Below are 18,386 nucleotides of genomic sequence, written 5' to 3' on the forward strand. Positions count from 1 at the left end.
CCAGATAGCCCGCACGACATTTTTAAAAATGAGGTCATTCTTCTGTAATGATAACTTGTAACTCCAACTTCGAAAGATTAAATGTTACATTTTTGGTAAGTCCTCTTGTATGGTATCGAAGAATGTACATTAAAAATGTCCACCATTAATCGTTTGGAGGCCTTTGAAATGTGGCTGCACAGACGTACATTGAAAATACCATGGACGGCTATGCTGACAAATGTGGTAGTCCATAGAGCAAATGCTGCCCGCGAGCTGTTTGATAACACCAAATATAGAAAGATGGCCTATTTTGGGCACGTAGTAAGGGGAGACCGATATAATATTCTTCAACTTATTATGATGGGTAAAATCGAAGGACGCAGAGGAATTGGTAGAAAGCAGGGCTCTTGGTTGAAGAATATCAGGAAGTGGACAGGAATAAAGAAAGCAGAACAACTATTTAGAATAGCTCGAGACAGAGACAGTTTCGCCATGTTAATCACAAACGTCATAGGGACTTGATAGGACACGTTAAGAAGATAGTTGCACCAGAAATTTAAATTTTTATTAAAAATAAATAAAATTTGTTTTTACGAAATTAAACATTGTTTAATTAACTCTTCTTGTTATCATTTCCTGTTCGTAAAATGAAAGAATTTTGAAAATTTAGTTTGTTGTTGAACTAAACCTGATTTTTGGGTAATCTTTCCGGGCCCCATTAAAATACGGGCCCGAGGCAGGTGCCTCACGGGCCTAGTGGTAAAATAGGCCCTGTTCATTAGCAAATTTAAAGTACATTATGTTTACCTCATTTCGTATGATCCGATTGGTCAACAACATTGAAATCCGTCAAACCACTTGATCCAAAAAGTTATAAACTTCTCGAAAAAAAAAATAAATAAATAAAAATGCAACATTGTAATAAATTATTTATTTAATACGATTTAAAGAGTATAAGTAAATGTACATCCAGTTCTGAAATACTGTGTCAAAATATCAATTAAGCCTGTTCCTTGAGAATATAAACAATAGAAACGAATATGCCATTTGAAATTTAAAAAATACCGAACTAAAAATACGCAGACAAATATGTTAAAAAGTTACATAGTTTTGAAGAAGAAAAAACAACTTTTTTAAAAAATTATATTTTAAAACCCAAAAATTTAATACCGTAATAATTTGCATAGTTAACGGTACATTCCGCTACTACTTTCAATTAAAAACTCTAAAACTGATCACCCATTAGTTGTTTTAGGACTGATATCATTATTTTTTCCATATTTTTTAGTAGATATTGTCGCATATTTTCCAGCTAATTTGTTTTTTTTTCTCAGATCCCCCAGAAGAAGAATGGAGTCCAAAAAACATAACAAAACAATTTTTATAGCCTTTCAACACCTACAATGTCAGTCGAATTATTTTTAGTTTTAAGGGTTAATATCCAACGTTTCGGCAATATAAATGGAACATCATCAGTATTATACACTGTATTTTAATTGAAAGTGATTTTAGAAAAGCAGCAATAACAAAACGTGCAATTATCGTATTATACACAATTTTAAATGGCATATATTTAAAAAGTCCTTATTTGGAAGAAAATTACAAAACAGTACAGTGCCTAGCAACTGGTTTTTTGTTTTTGCTCTTTTTAAACACCCGTATAGCTTCGATGAAGACCTCTTCCAACCCTTCGTTCATTAACGCAGAGCATTCCATGTAGCCCTGCGCTTTGACCCTTCGTTTCAGCTTTTTGCCTTCTTCGGGCGTGTAGCAAGCCAAGCTGGGATCTGTCCGTAAGTCTTTTTTTGTCGCTAGAAAGAAAAGAAATACTTTAGAGAGAACAAATGGTAAAAAGGATTGGTATAGTTCAAGTAAAATGTTCAGTAGAACAGTCAGATTTGTAGGTTTTGGTAGTTCTGCTTTAAGTTATACTGCGGCGACTTTTTTTTCTGGTAATTAAATATACAGGGTGAGTCACCACTAACTCGACGGAAGATTACAGCGAAATGGTAAAAGATTTGAAAAAAAATTTTAATTAGTGGTTTGTAAGTTGATAAAATCTACATTTTAAAATTATTTTGAAATATACAGGGTGGCCCAATAAATGGCGGCGTATCAAAGTTATATTTTTTCTTATGGAACACCCTATATTTTATTGCATTTTTTAATTGTCCGCAAAATATAAGGTATAGTTTCATAAGGCTTCCCTATACCTATGTACAGAGTGTTCTGAGTTATGGTGACTTTTCTTAAAATGTAAAGTTTTAAAAGAAGGCTTATTCTCAAGTTATTTAAGAAATTATAAAAAAATACTTTTACATCTAAATATTTGGATATTGGTTGAATGTATTTCATGATTAATTGTTACACATTTATTTACAGGCTTTACGAAAAAGGACGTAAAGGATATCTGTCTTCTTCTTTGAGTGCCTCTCCTATCGGAGATTGGATATCATTAGGGCGATTCTAATTTTATTTACTGCTGTTTTGAACAATTCGTTAGTGGTACAGCCAAACCACTCTCTCAAATTTCTCATCCAGGACATTCTTCTACGGTCTGGATTTCTTCGTCCTTGGATTTTTCCTTGCATTATGTTTTGTAGGAATGTGTACTTTTGTCCCCTCATATCTGTACTTCACTCAAAAACAAAAAAGCACCCGGGCCTGGCAATATACCCTTAGAACTAATAAAATATGGAACTGAAAAACTATATTAGCACCTGACAATACTCTTTCAAAACTGCATAAACAAAGTAGAGGTTCCAGCCGAATTTAAAACCTCTACCATTTCAACTTTACATAAAAAAGGAAACAAACAAAATTGCGACAATTACCGTGGAATAGCAGTTACTAGTACCATTAGTAAAATCTATGGAAAAATGATCAAAATTAGAATAGAAAGAGAATACACTGATATGGAGGCAGAAGAACAGGCGGGTTTTAGAGCTGGTAGATCGACCATAGACCACCTTTTTTGTATCACTCAACTTATAGAAAAAAAGGTTCCTGTAAATCAAGAAGTCCACTTTTTGTTTGTTGATCTAAAAAAAAAGGCCTACGATTTACGATAGCATCCCCCGAAATAAGTTATGGAACACTCCAAGACAAACGAGCATCAACTCAAATCTCATAACAGCAGTGGAAAAACTAGATGATAACACCAACACCAAAGTTAAAATAGGAACGAATGTTTTCAAAGGTTTCGTAGTAGACAAAGAACTGAAGCAGGGATGCTGCCTATCGCCGACACTTTTCAAAATATATCTGGAACAAGCATTGAAACTTTGGATGCGGAAGTGCAGCGGCATGGGTATACAATTAAATAATAACAACCTGTACACTCTATGTTTTGCTGATGATCAAATTGTGATTGCTAACGAATATGACGATCTGGAACACATGACTCGAAAATTAATCGAAGAATACAAAAAATGGGGATTAGAAGTTAACATAGATAAAACAATGTACATGAACATCGGTGGCAACGAGCAGAATCTAGTTTTAAACGACGGACAACACATTAAGTACAACAATAAATATTCTTATTTAGGGGTAGAAATCACGGACGACGGCAAATCAGATCAGGCTATAAAAAAACGAAACATTCAAGGTAGAAGGGCCATATCGCAACTAAATAGTATTATTTGGGATCAACATATATCCAAAAAAAATAAACATCGAATATACAACACTATTATAAAGAGCATAGTAATTTATGGAAGTGACGTGTTGCAGTTAAAGAAAACTACTGAAAGAACACTACAAGTCACGGAGGTGGATTACTGGAGGCGTGCCGCAGGAAAATGAAAACTCGAAAGAATCAATAACCAACGTATACGAGAGATTATGGGAGTCACACATACGATTGTCGAAGATATGAGAGTACAACAATTAAAGTGGTATGGACATGTGCAGAGAATACCAGAACACCGTCTGCTCAAACAGATTCTAGATTGGTCACCACATGGAAAAAGAAAAAGAGGCCGACCCAGAAAGAGCTGGAGAGAAGGAATAGACAGAGAGATCCGAGAGTGAGGTTTAGACGAAGACCTTTGGGAAGATAGAGATGCATGGAGATTGGGCATCGGAAGACGTCGGAGGACGTTTTGAACCGATTATATATATTTATTTACAGGGTGTTCAAAATTTACAGTTTTATTATTGGATTATTCAATGTGTCATATGATTCTTATTTTAAATGGAACACCATTGTATATTAATAAATAATTATACTAAGCAAATCTACCTCTTTCGAATGGTATATGGATGTCCTATACCTAGGTGTCATAGTTTTTGCGTAATTTACAAATATTAAAATTCTTAATCTGTAAATCGATTTTAAAACAAAAGATGTAGTTAATTAATGGCATTGTATGACATTGTCATTTTATGACAGTACGGTCTGGTAATTATTTTATAATTAATGTATTCTATGATTGATTATTACACATTTATTTACAGGGTGCTCAAAATTTACAGTTTCATTATTGGATTATTTAATGTGTCATATGATGCTTATTTAAAAAAAAACACCATGTATATTAATAAATTATTATACACAGGTTCCTCTTTCGAATGGTATAGGGATATTCCATAACTAGGAGTCATAGTTTTTGCGTAATTTAAAATTTTCTTAAACGGTAAATTGATTTTAAAAATAATATTTATGCACTCTCGATTTTTAAACTGTACGAAATAAATGTTTGTTTACTGTATCATAATGAAATGAAAATTATGTCTATTTTCTAGACCATTATTATGAAAAGTAGGTAGATTGGTCTGTATACAATACATTTAAAAAATCAGGATCTACTCCAAAGTCTAAAGTCCATAAACGATAAGACACCTATACAGGGTGTCCAATTTTTTTTTTAATTCTATTAATTGACAGAAAAAGGAGAATGTATGTAATTTATTTAATTCAAAATACATTTTACTGCTGTCAGAAAACAGAAGAAAAATATTTATTTAACACAGTTACATTGTTTTCGCTTAAATTCGACACCCACCTGCCTCTTGGCAGTTTGAACATTTAAATTAAGCGAAACGCAAAGGTTATTTGTCAAATAAACATTTTTTTCTGTTTTCTAACAGTAGTAAACTATATTTTAAATTAAATAAATTACATACATTCTACTTTTTCTGTCATACCAATTTTCGTGAATATCGATGGAGGCTCACCGAAATCGAAGGTAATAGTTGATTTTTACCTTCAGTGACTGCGCTATAGAAAAGAAATTGCAATTCAATAATCGAAATAAGCGTATTTTGCAAGCTCATAAATTAGTAAATGATATGTAGTCGCAAAATAATTGATTTTATTCATTTTAAATACAATTCTTTCTTAAGACGCAGACGGTAAGATGGGGAGGTTTTCTTGCGAAGGGGTTGTAGCTCAATAATCAAATGCACGTATTTTAAGAGTTTATTCTTAGAATTTTAATATTTTAATTTTTCTCAATATTTTTCTCTTGACTTGAATCAATTAAAGGGTTGTTTGGGGGTTAAGGGGATGAGTTCAAAAATTTAAACTATATAACTTCGTACATCGTAAGTAGCTCGTAAATAGCTCGTAATTCTGCCGCGTGATCAGCATTTGTTTTTTAATTTCTGCAAGTGGAGGCGGGGGCAGCTCAACAGGGGTCTTCCTATTGGGGAACTGTCTCTCGCCGTTCTTACTACTTTATTTGTTGATATTCGGCTTATGTGGTCGTTCTATTCTATTCTTCTGTTTCTTACCCAGTTATTAATGTTAACCACCTTGCATCTCCGTCGGATATCTGTACTTCTAGCTCTGTCCCATAGTGTCTTACCATCTATTTTTCGAAGGGTTTTCATCTGAGCTGTTTCGAGCAATCTTTTTGTCCTCTCTGTGTCAGGTCGTGTTTCTGCCGCATATGTCATTATTGGTCTGTTGAATGTTTTATAAAGTCTGCCTTTCACTTCTTTTCCGATATTTTTACTTCACCATATTGTGTCATTCAAGCAACCTGCGGCTCTGTTTGCTCTATTCATTTAATCTTCCACTTCTGTTTTGAGCTCATTTATAAAAATCATTGATTACGTCACCACACCCAGATGGATGACGTCACTACTATGATGTGTATATATATATATATATATATATATATATATATATATATATATATATATATGTCAAAAAATCATAATTTTAAAATAAAAATCGACCTATTTTAGGATTTTTTCTTAAAGTCGCCGGCTTACGTAATAACGAATTTATTCCTTTCATTTGCACCATACTCTATAATAAAAACTAAAATACAAAAGGAAAACAATTTTAAAACAATATTTTTAATTTTTTTTATAATCGAAGAAAACGAATTGATTGTTTATGAAAACTATGCATAACAATCTACTTATAATTTTTCTGTGAAAAGCGATTATTCAGATATACCTAATAATGCACCATATAACAATTAGTCGAAAAAATCGCAATTTTAATACTTTATTATCGGATTTAAACTGTCATGACTAATCAATAAGTAACAAAAACAAATTTTGTAATGAATACCTATGTTTTTCACGGCCTGTAACTGGTACTTACCTACTAGAAGAATTGGAACATTTGGGCTGAAATGTCTAACTTCTGGTACCCATTTTAGAATAACGTTGTCATAGGATGCCAAATTTTTATCGACAGAAAAGCACACCAGGAAACAATTTGTCTAAAAAATATCATATACATCAATTAATTAACTAAAGTATCAATTTACTTGATATTTTTATAGCCTAACTAGGGTAATAGCTCAAGAAACAAAGTCTACCCTACGCCAAAATACGCGTTTATTTTGGGAGTGGTTCTCACTCCTTCTCGGAGGTAGAATTGTTTTGGTCAAAATAACTCCGGGAGTCGTTCTTCTTCATGTACCATGTCCTTTCAGAACGTTGGTTACCATCATAGCTATCTTAATTTTATTCACTGCCACCCTAAATAACATGCTTGTATCTACACCATAGCAATCTCGAAAGTCCTTCAACCATGAGGTTCTTCTTCGTCCTGAACTGCGTTTGCCTGCTATTTTTCCTTGCATGATATTTTGTAGCAACCTATATTTGGAACCTCTCATTACATGTCCGAAATACTCCAGCTTTCTCTGCTTGATGCTTTTTATGATCTCAGTAGTCTTGCTGAGACGTTCTAGTATTGTGGAGTTTCGAATCTTCTCCACCCAGGAAACTTTTAAAATTCTTCTATAGCACCACATTTCGAAAGCCTCAAGGCGATTTAGATCGATTTTATCACAGTCCAGGACTCGACACCATAAAGTAAGACCGAGAACACGTAGCAGCGAAGTAGGCGGATCCTCAATGACAATTTTAGGTCTCTGTTACATAACACCTTGGACATCCTTCTAAAAGCGGCTCTAGCCTGCTCTATCCTAGATCTAATTTCGCCGTGACTTTCTTCGTTACAATTTAATAGCTGTCCAAGGTAAACGATTTTATCAACTTGCTCAAGTTTGGTATTATTTACATATATAGACGGTTTAATATGCTGCTGTTTACTTATTACGAGTATTTTGGTTTTCCGTATGTTCAGATCCAGACCTGCCTCCCTACAACTCTCAACGACATCTATCAAGTAGTGTTTGCAGATCTTCTTGAGTAGAAGCTAGGAGTACTGTATGAGCATATCACAAATTATTGATGACCACTGTTCACAAGTATTCCTTCTTGTTTTTCAGAAAGTGCTTTTCTGAAAATTCTTTCGGAGTAAACGTTGAAAAGCAGGGGTGACAAGAGGCATCCCTGCCGTAATCCTCTTAAGGCTTTGGCCACACGGGCGATTTTTTACGGCGCGATTTTTTACGGCGCCCATTGGTTTGACTACGATTATGATGAAATCATTTCATCTAAAATTGGTGGAGGAGGTAGTCAAACCAATGGGCGCCGTAAAAAATCGCCCGTGTGGCCAAAGCGTTAATATTAAGGGCCGGTTGTTCGAACGCTAATCAACAATGATCATTATCAAATAATTAATTACTGTCAATGTCAACTTTGTTTGGGTTGTTAAAAAGTCTGTGAGTCTATAATCAATTAATATAACAATAATTATTAACATAATTAATAATAAATCTCATAATTGTAATTAATTATGTTTTCAGCAACCCAAACAAAGTTGACATTGACAGTTTTGGTGACAGTAATTAAATATTTGATAATGATCATTGTTGATTAGCGTTCGAACAACCGGCCCTAAGAGCCTGTGATTCCACACCATCTACTAAAACTGATGTTGTTTGATTCAAAATATAAATTTGCAATTATTCGAACATCTCTGCCGTCCAATCCAATGTCTTTTAGAGCTTCGATCAATATAGAGTGCTTAACACGATCAAATGCCTTTTGAAGTCAATAAAACAACAGTATATGTCTACAGATATATCTCGACATCTTTGAGCAAGTACGTACATCCCAAACAATGCCTCTCTCGTTCCAAACCCGTTACGGAAACAAAACTGTGTGTCATCCAGGTATTCCTCGCATTTATTGTAGATAAAACCATGTATTACCTTCAGAAATATTTTCAATAATTGGTTTAACAAACTGATGGTTCTATAATCAGCACAGGTTTTTGCTGTTGTCTTCTTAGGTAGAGCTATAAACAGTGAATTAGACCAACCATTAGGTACCTAGTTGTCCGCTGGTATAAATGGTATTGAAAAACGAAGTTATAGCCTCTAAAACATTGCTATCATTTATAAGCTTGTATATTTCAGTTGAAATTTCATCAGGACCAGTCGCTCTGCCATCTTTTGATGATTGTATGGCTTTTATTACCTCAGAGCGTGTTATTAGGGGTGCGTCGCAGTTAGTGGTATCGGAAGGTGAACTACTCCTATCGTTTTCAAATAGGTTCGTAACGTAATTTTCCCATTTTTTAAGTTTGTCCTCTACTTCAAATATTACTTTACCATGTTCATCCTGTAGCAATGCAGTTTGTTTCTTATTGAAGATACCAGCCGCTTCTTTCACTTTTTTTATACATGTTAAACGTGTCGTATCTGTTTTCAAGTTATTCAATGTCACGGCACTGTTTGGCTAAATGTTGACTCTTTGCTTCTCGTATTTTACGTCGAATTTCTTTTTGTATGCTGTTATAACGTGTTTCTTTGTTTTTCGCTAGTCGCCGTTGTTCCATCAAATACAATATGTCTTCTGTCATCCAAGCCTGGTTTTTTAGCTTTGACCTGCCTTGTAAATTTCTCATACAGATTTCTTTTACTGTTGTTACGATTTTATTTATGCCCCCATCGACATTCTCACCAATATTTTCCCAAATTAAATTTTCGTTCAGGTGTCTTTGAACTGATTCGTTAGAGGACCTAAATGTAATCAAAAAATGTTCTATACATTTTTTTTAGAAAACTTAATACTTTTCGAGTTATTCGTGGTTGAAAATTTGCCATTTTCATTGAAAAATGACATTTTTTCGGAAGGTTTTTGGCGAATAACTTAAAAACTATGCATCTAGGAGAAAAAGTGTAACAAACATTTTTGTAGCTTATACAAAAATAAAGAGATTCGTTTTGGTACGAATTCACCTACCATACTCAAAGCGAGGTATGGTAGGTGAAAGGAGATTTTTTTGTGAATGCTCATCGAATCGGTGCATTTAACTTGAAATATCTAACGATCTATTTTACGGGTATAATGCTCAACACTTTTTATAGTGCTTGAAAAGACCTTTAAAATGAGCACTATTAAATATATAATATTGAATTCAAACTAAGCGAGATACGGTGCAAAAAATATTGATCACTCATATTATAATAGGCGAAACAATAAAGCACTAAAATCGGCTTTACCTCCGAAAAAAAAAACGACAAGACGGATCTTGATAGTTCTTTTTGCATTCGTTTCGTGAATGCACCAGGAAACTTTGTGACCCCGAGTCATGATATAATCTCCGGAGTACCTGATGCCAAGTTGATGCCCAGGGTTCCTACTGTTTACCTCGTCTTCCGGAGTTTTCGGCAAATTCATTAAAAAATTAGTCAAAAATCATTAGTCATTAGATAAACAGTAGGTACCCTGGGCACCAGGTACTCCGGAGATCATTTCCAATGTCATATTTGTCGTCAGCAACCCCAAAAACCCCCTGAGTAATGATCTTTTACTAATTTTTTAATTAATTTGCCGAAATCTCCCGAAGACGAGGTAAACAGTAGGTACCCTGGGCACCAGGTATTCCTGAGATCACTTCCGATGTCATATTCGTCGTTAGCGACCCCAAAAATCCCCCGAGTAATGATTTTTGACTAATGTTTTAATAAATGTTTGCTGAAAACTCCACAAGACGAGGTAAACAGTAGGTACCCTGGGCACCAGGTACTCCGTAGATCACTTCCGATGTCATATTCATCGTTAGTGACCCTAAAAACCCCCCGAGTAATGATTTTTGATTAATTTTTTATTTAGTTTTAATGACGAGGTAAACAGTTGGTGCCCTGGGCACCAGGTACTCCGGAGATCACTTATGACGTAATATTTGTTTTCAGCGACCCCAAAAACCCCAGAGTAACAAAATTGAACTCATTTCCTTCGATAATTGACGAGTTCTGAATTTTTTTTACTGTCTGTTTGAGATGCACTTTAAGAATGCATTTTTTGTATGCAGTTTTTCAATATTATGTCATGGCTCGGGATCACAGAGTTTCCTGACGCATTCACTAATCGAATGCAAAAACAATTATTGAGATCCGTATTGTCGTTTTTTTTTTTAAGTTAGCAGAAGGTATATTAAACCCCGCGTTCCTTTTATTTTAATGTTATTTCTATGATCAAAAAGTTAAACTAATTAAAATCCAAAGATTTTTAAATTTTATCAAAAATCTGTCTTTTCCTTCGTGTAACTCGAAAATAATAATTCAATATTATATAAATTAATTAAAAATATTATAAATTCACTTTTTTACACATTTTATTATCAAAGGGGGTGGTTCATAAGGATTTAGTTATTCAGCCAACCAAAAATAATGTCCAAAAGTATAAAAAGACCTTTATTTAACTTCATCAAAACTATTAAAGCCTAAACACTACTTTGATTTACGTTACAACTAGTTTTATTTAGGAAGTTTTGGCAATAAGGGGTACTTGTCACCCCTAAAAATAGTAAGCATATGGTGGCATATAGTATAGTAGACTTTGAATTAGGAGATAATTAAAGTATATTCCCAAAATTTCATTAAAATCGACGCATAAGGATTAGGATAGAAATCGGAGATAATATCCTATTTTAAAAAAAAATGATATTTTTCTCAAGTCTCGATAAGACGCGCACTCATTTCCTCCTATAAAAAGTAGTTTACAAATTGATCAAATCTATCAAATGAAAATATTTTTTTTAATAAACCCAGAATATAAATGTTAAAGCGAGACGCCACTGGTTGCACTAACTACTAAAATAATATTCGCTATAATGGTAGGGGAGCCCAAGCGGGGATTTTTGCAGTTACTCGAGCGCGTCAGATTAGCATATGGGGGAAACCTGGTACCCTGCAGATGTACCTCTACCATATATTGGCTCTTAACACAGGGGAGTTCGTTAAGGGGGGCCCGAAAAAAAAATATATCCTTAAAAAAACTCGAAATTGTCAGATTAAGATAAGGTAAGTTAAGTACATGCAAAAGAGTGTATATTTCAAAAATCTGACGATTTGAGCCGGGCGTAAGGAAATGGGCGAGTCCCAAAGTTTCACAAGAAAAAAGCGAATATTTCGCGAAATGAATGACAGATCGAAAAACTAAAAAATATGTGCCCAATATTTTTTAAAAATCTATCGAATGATACCAAACACGACTTCCCACGGAGAGGGGTGGGGGGTAAATTTAATATTTTAAATACGAATCCCGCGATATTTCGCGAAATGAACATCAGATCGAAAAACTGTAAAATACACTTATTCAGTATTTTTGAAAAATCTATCGAATGGTACTAAACACGACCCCCCATGGATGTGGGGTGGGGGGTTACTTTAAAATCTTAAATAGGAGCCCTCATTTTTTATTGCAGATTTGGATTCCTTACGTAAAAATAAGTAACTTTTATTCGAAACATTTTTTCGAATAATGGATAGATGGCGTTATAATCGGAAAAAACGATTGTTGGAAATGGAAAATTAAATTAAAAAATGGCAAGCGCCCACTAAAATGGAAAACTTTACTTAACTTTTTTTGGTTTTAGGACCTACTCTTCACAACCCAATATGTCCCCAAAGCGCTCGAGTGACTGCACATTTAGCATACTTTGCTCCCCTACCATAAATAAGCTAAATAAAAAATCCAAATAAATTTTGAAAATATCACAATTTGTTCGTTTACAATTTCATAAAAATACAGGGTGTCCAGAAACTCTACCGACAAACGAAGACAGGAGATTCCTCATTTAATTTTAAGACATTTTAACCCAATTCATCTAGTCCGAAAATGCTTCCTAAGGGAGCTAGAGCTCTTTGAAGATGGCGTCTTGTAATTAGTTTTTCTTAAATACCTCCAGAACGCTTCTATTTAGAAAAACAAAAATTGGTACGCATATTTATCTTCCAGAGATAAATCGATTTCATCCATTATGGATTTCTAGTACCGGTCATAGGCGTCCGTTTTGGGTAGGGCAACGGTTATTTTATCGCATAACTTTTTTGTTTTTTAACTTTTAAGCATTTTTGATACTGGATTATTATATTATGAGATATTCTAGTACTAAAAGGTACTCCTGATTTAAGTCGGTAGGACACACCGTTTTCTAGAAAAATCGATTTGAAAATTTTTCGTTTTTTAAATTTGAAAAAAAATTGAAAAATTTTTTCAAAAAAAACGGTGTATTTTACCAACTTATAGCAGGAGTACCTTTTAGTACTAGAATACCTAACAATTTAATAATCTAAAGTCAAAAATTCTTAAAAATTAAATTCAAAAAAGTTATGCGATAAAATAACCCTTGACCTACCCAAAACGGACGCATATGACCGGTACTAGAAATTCGTAATTAATGAAATCGATTCGTCTCTGGAATATAAATAAACGTACCAGTTTTCGTTTTTCTAAATGGTTTTTTTTTTGATTTTTTTTTGGAAATTAAAGCAAGAGTATGTACCTTTAAGTACTAGCATGCCTCATAATTTAATAATCCCATGTTAAAGATGCTTAAAAGTTAAATACTTAAAAGGTATGCGATAAAATAACCGTTGTCTTACCCAAAACGGACGCCTATGAACGGTACTAGAAATTCACAAAAAATGTAGTCTATTTATCTCTGGAAGATAAATATGCGTACCAATTTTCATTTTTCTAAATTAAAGCGTTCTGGAGTTATTTAAGAAAAACAAATTACAAGACGCCATTTCAAAGAGCTCTAGCTCCCTTAGGAAGCATTTTCGGACTAGAAGAATTGGGTTAAATGTCTTAAATTTATCTGAGGAATCTCCTGTCTTCGTTTGTTAGTAGAGTTTCTGGACACCCTGTATAAATTATATTATAGTAGGGGAGGAAAGTATGCTAAATGTGCAGTCACTCGAGCGCTTTGGGTACCTATTGGGTTGTGAAGAGTAGGTTCTAAAACCAAAAAAATTTAAGTAAAGTTTTCCATTTTTGTGGGGACTTTCCATTTTTAATTTAATTTTCCATTTCCAACAATCGTTTTTTCCGATTATAGCGCCATTTATCCATAATTTGAAAAAATGTTTCAAATAAGAGTTACTTATTTTTACGTAAGGAATCCGCATCTGCATCTGTGTTTGGTGCCATTCGATAGATTTTTCTAACATATTGAATAAGTGTAGGTATTTTTCAGTTTTTCGATCTGATGTTCATTTCGCAAAATATCGCGGGATTCGTATTTAAAATTTTAAATTTACCCCTCACCCCTCTCTGTGGGGAGTCGTGTTTGGTATCATTCGATATATTTTTGACAACTATTGATCACGTAATTTTTAGTTTTTAGATCTATCGTTCATTTCGCGAAATATTCGCTTTTTTCTTGTGAAACTTTGTGACTCACCCATTGCCTTACGCCCCGCCCAAATCGTCAGATTTTTCAAATATACACTGTTTTGCATGTAGGTACTTAAGATACCTTATCTTAATCTGACGATTTCGAGTTTTTCTAAGGATAATTTTTTTTCGGCACCCCTTAACGAACTCCCCTGTGTTTAGAGCCAATATATGGTAGAGGTACATCTACAGGGTACCTGGTTTCTCCCCTATGATAATATGACGCGCTCGAGTTACTGCAAAAATCCCCGCTTGGGCTCCCCTACCATTAGAATACAGTGATGAGCGCGCTAATAACCGGCAAAATAGCGCAAAAGATGGAAAACATAATACATTGCGAAACAAAAAGAGATGAAACTAGTGAAGATGGAAATGATCGTTATAATTAACATTACATTAGATTTGCCACCTTAAGGGCCGGTTGTTCGAACGCTAATCAACAATGATCATTATCAAATATTCAATTACTCTCACCAAAACTGTCAATGTCAACTTTGTTTGGGTTGCTGAAAACATAATAAATTACAATTTTGAGATTTAATATTAATTATGTTAATAATTATTGTTATATTAATTGATTATAGTCTCAGAATTGTAATTAATTATGTTTTTAAAGTTGACATTGACAGTAATTAATTATTTGATAATGATCATTGTTGATTAGCGTTCGAACAACCGGCCCTTAGATGTATGAGATGAGTATGACAACTGTCACTGTGACAGTGGAATTTTATAAAATACTCCCGTCACAGACGTCTAAAGGTGGGAAACTATGTAATGTAGGTAATGTTAATTTATACGTTTATAACGATCATTTCCACCTCCACTTTTCATCTCTTTTTGTTTTGCAATGTATTATGTTTTCCATCTTTTGCGCTATTTTGCCGGTTATTAGCGCGCTCATCACTGTATAAAATATGTATGTACAATAGATCCTTTTCATTTTTTTAAATAGATTAAAATTGATTTTATACGATTAATTTGAATTTCTGCGGTAAGCAAGTGTAGAAAACAAATGACTGTGTAAAGCGTCTAAAGGGAACTGTCATGAACTGTCAAAATGCATTTTCAGTAAATAGTTTGAAGTGATCATACCGTACTTGGATCAAAATTTTGCGACTACGCTCTTAAATCTGTATTACAATATTATTGTACCTATTTATATCTATTATAAAATGGATCAAATGGAGCAAGAAAAAATCTTTGAAGAATGCGCGGATCTTCTCAAGACTTGTACTTACGTATTAAAGGTAGGTTTTAATTATAATCTTTTATCTTATTACCGGTTAAGTACAGATATTGTGGTGCTTATCATTACAATGATAATAACCCGGTGTTTAATTATAGTTTTCGGAAAATTGCCATTGTTCGCACACGAATGTATATCAAATCTAATCTATGTATAAAAAAATTAAAACAACTTACGTGTGGATAAGACAATGGCCTAAGTCTTTCATAATCTTCTTGTCCGGCAGTGTCCCATAGGGTCATATCATATTCTACATCGTCGACTACGAGTTTTTGTCCGTAATGCTCAAAACTAGAAGCAAACAAAACTTAATTTTTGAACTATTGTAAAGATTTTTTTTACTCTTTTAAACATTCCTTAACGGCGTAACGTATCCAGACAGCCAGGTATGTACTAGGCCCAACTGTCAATAATATAAAATTTAAGGTAGTGATTTTTGACCTTTTTTAAATTTTGTAATAACTTTTTTCTACGAGCGTGCAAAAAGTCTACTTTTCCGCACGCGTTTTAGTTTGGAAAGTTGTCAAAATGTGTTGATTTAGGTGCAATGTACTTATAGTTCTTTTAAAGGATTTTTTTAACTCAATCACTGATATCGTTATTAACCAAAATAAGTTTGGAAAACTAGTTTTGGGCAATGCACTACTTACTTATATATTTACTGAAATTATATAAAATATTACTTTCAAATTATGGTTGATGACAATATTATTTTTAACATGTATTTTGTCGACTTTTTTAAATCAAAGTAGTAATTTTTTGCGTTTCTATTTGTTTAATGTTTATAAACAAATCTTCAATAACAATATACAGGGTGTTTGGTAACGAATGGGCCATAGCTTAACCTTAGACTCCTGAGGCTAAAATAGGCCGATTTAAGCTAACTTACCTTAGTAAGAAAGTAGAAAATATTCAAAAATAAATAAATATTTAACTTTGAATAAAAGTTTAACTTTGACGGTTAGTATCAACTTTCGTACTAAGGTAAATTAGCCTAAATCGACCTATTTTAAGCTCAGAAATCTAAAGTTAAGCTATGGCCCATTCATTACCAAATACCCTGTATACTTAAATACACCAACAAATGTATTTCCTCGATAAGAAAATGAATACTATAACATTTTGAGCCAACATGTAACTGGTAATCTAGTATAAAGTTAAAGTAATTAAGAAAGTGAATAATTTAAACAGATTACTGGAATTTTTCAACATTACGACCAATTGTTATTTATCTGAAACGATTAAAATGTCGTTATTTTGGGTTAGAATTCTAATAAAATGAAAGTTTTTGTAACTAGAAATCGAAGCATTGGATCTAACAACGGAATTAAAAAATATTCTGGATGAATTTAAAAAAATTTTGTCTACTGCCCCAGGAACTGAAGCCGAAAAAGCTCAAAAAAGTTAATCCAAAAAAGTCCACCGGAGCCACTACAGGAAACATAGAAATTTGAGTTATCAAGGTCCATAAAGCAAAAAAAATGGTATAGTCCAGAAAACCACTGCGCATCCGCTAGTAAAAACATTCTGATTCAGATTTTTTGCACAATATTACTCAAAAAGGACCCCTTTTAACAAATTTGCATGTTGCCAGGTCCAAAAGTGGGTCAAACATTTTTTAAACGTACTTTTTGTTTTTTTCCTAAAATTATTTTTCTTAAATCGAACAAAATTTTTTAGGTTTTTTTGATCATTCCAAACAGAAAAAGTCTTTAGTGACTTTTCTCTAAAGTTGATAGTTTTTGGCATACCTATAAACGAATAAAAATTTAAAAATCGGCCATTTTAACCCTCAAAAACTATGTGAAAAGCTGAAAATTTCAATGTTACCAAGGTACGTAGATATTATATGAGCATCGATTGATGAAATCCCGAAGAGCTTTTGTAATACAATATCGAAAACCCCTTTGTTTTTAATTACTAATCAAGCTGGCGCGACACTATTTTCAACCGTTATACATAATATACGTAATCGGAAAACATTTTAAGTTTAAAAAAATTGTTTAAAAAATTTTTTGACTTATTTTGCAATGACAACATGCAAATTTGTTAATAGGGAACATTTTCAAGCAAGATGGTAAAAAAATTGAATCGGAATATTTTTATACATGCAACGGTTGAAAATAGTGTAGCGACCGCTTGATTAGCAATTAAAAAACAAAGGAGTTTTGAATATTGTATTGCAAAAAACTCTTCGGGATTTCATCAATCGATGTTTAAATAATATCTACCTACCTTGACAATATTGAAATTTTCACTTTTTCACATAGTTTTTGAAGGTTAAAAATGGCCAATTTTGCAATTTTTCAATTTTTAATCGCCTATATGTCCAAAAACTATCAACTTTAGAAAAAAGTCACGAAAGACATTTTCTGTTTGGAATGATCCAAAAAACATAAAAAAACTTTGTTCGATGCAAAAAAAATAATTAAAAAAAATGTTTAAAAAATGTTTGACTTTTCGACTTTTTTTTTTGAGGTGGGAATCTTCTCAAGACCGTCTGGGAAGGTGTCCCAGGTGTGTCGGATTCGGTCCATCCTATCTGTATCACGGGCCGCCTACCGACTAAACCCACCCCCTCTTTTCTCCAGCCGACGGGTCTGGGACCGCTCTTAGCGAGCATATCTGACCCGTTAACCTTACTCATATCTCCCCTCCGGCACTCCTAGCGTGCATTCCATGAATCAGTTGGCCCCAGGGCCGACCCCCCGCCCACGCCCCGCACCAAGTCAGTCAGCGAAGCGACCGTCTGGCGCAACCCGTGCGCAGGTAGGGCGACAAGGAGGCCCCCAATCCCGGATGAAAACAGCCAGAAGATGTCAGTTGGCAGTTACGAGCAACTCCAGTCGTTCATACTTTCATCTATGCACTCTTTCTCGTCCGCTCCTTCATACTTTCTCTCATTCAACTCCAATCATTCATACTTTCATCTATGCACGCTTACTCATCCACCCATTCAATTCGGAAATTAAAATGGGACAGTCTGTGTAGGTCGGATGTAAAAGGTCCTTCCACACTGACTGTCTCAGAAAACGATACAAGACATAACACAAAGGGGGAAACGAGAGTGAAAAAGAGAAGAAAAGAGCAGAGATTCAATGAGAGAAGAGAAAAGAAAGAGAAAATACATAAAGAAAAAGGA

At 33.7% G+C, this 18,386-nt stretch overlaps 2 protein-coding genes across 2 annotated transcripts in view; one reads left to right on the top strand and one right to left on the bottom strand.

Moving 5' to 3' along the window:
* Positions 1 to 898: 898 nt before the first annotated feature.
* Positions 899 to 18,386, bottom strand: part of LOC126889264 (ras-like GTP-binding protein RhoL) — a 40,452-nt gene continuing 22,964 nt past the window's right edge. The window contains exons 3-5 of the mRNA XM_050657378.1: positions 15,421 to 15,535; positions 6,548 to 6,668; positions 899 to 1,793 (exon numbers count right to left, since the gene is read on the bottom strand). Coding sequence (XP_050513335.1) covers positions 1,582 to 1,793; positions 6,548 to 6,668; positions 15,421 to 15,535 — 448 coding nt within the window. The 3' untranslated portion in view covers positions 899 to 1,581. The remainder of the gene's footprint in view (positions 1,794 to 6,547; positions 6,669 to 15,420; positions 15,536 to 18,386) is intronic.
* Positions 15,080 to 18,386, top strand: part of LOC126889263 (uncharacterized) — a 68,233-nt gene continuing 64,926 nt past the window's right edge. Inside the window, exon 1 of the mRNA XM_050657376.1 lies at positions 15,080 to 15,245. Coding sequence (XP_050513333.1) covers positions 15,171 to 15,245 — 75 coding nt within the window. The 5' untranslated portion in view covers positions 15,080 to 15,170. The remainder of the gene's footprint in view (positions 15,246 to 18,386) is intronic.

The sequence above is a fragment of the Diabrotica virgifera genome, chromosome 8, assembly GCF_917563875.1.
Source record: "Diabrotica virgifera virgifera chromosome 8, PGI_DIABVI_V3a".
Taxonomy (NCBI): domain Eukaryota; kingdom Metazoa; phylum Arthropoda; class Insecta; order Coleoptera; family Chrysomelidae; genus Diabrotica; species Diabrotica virgifera.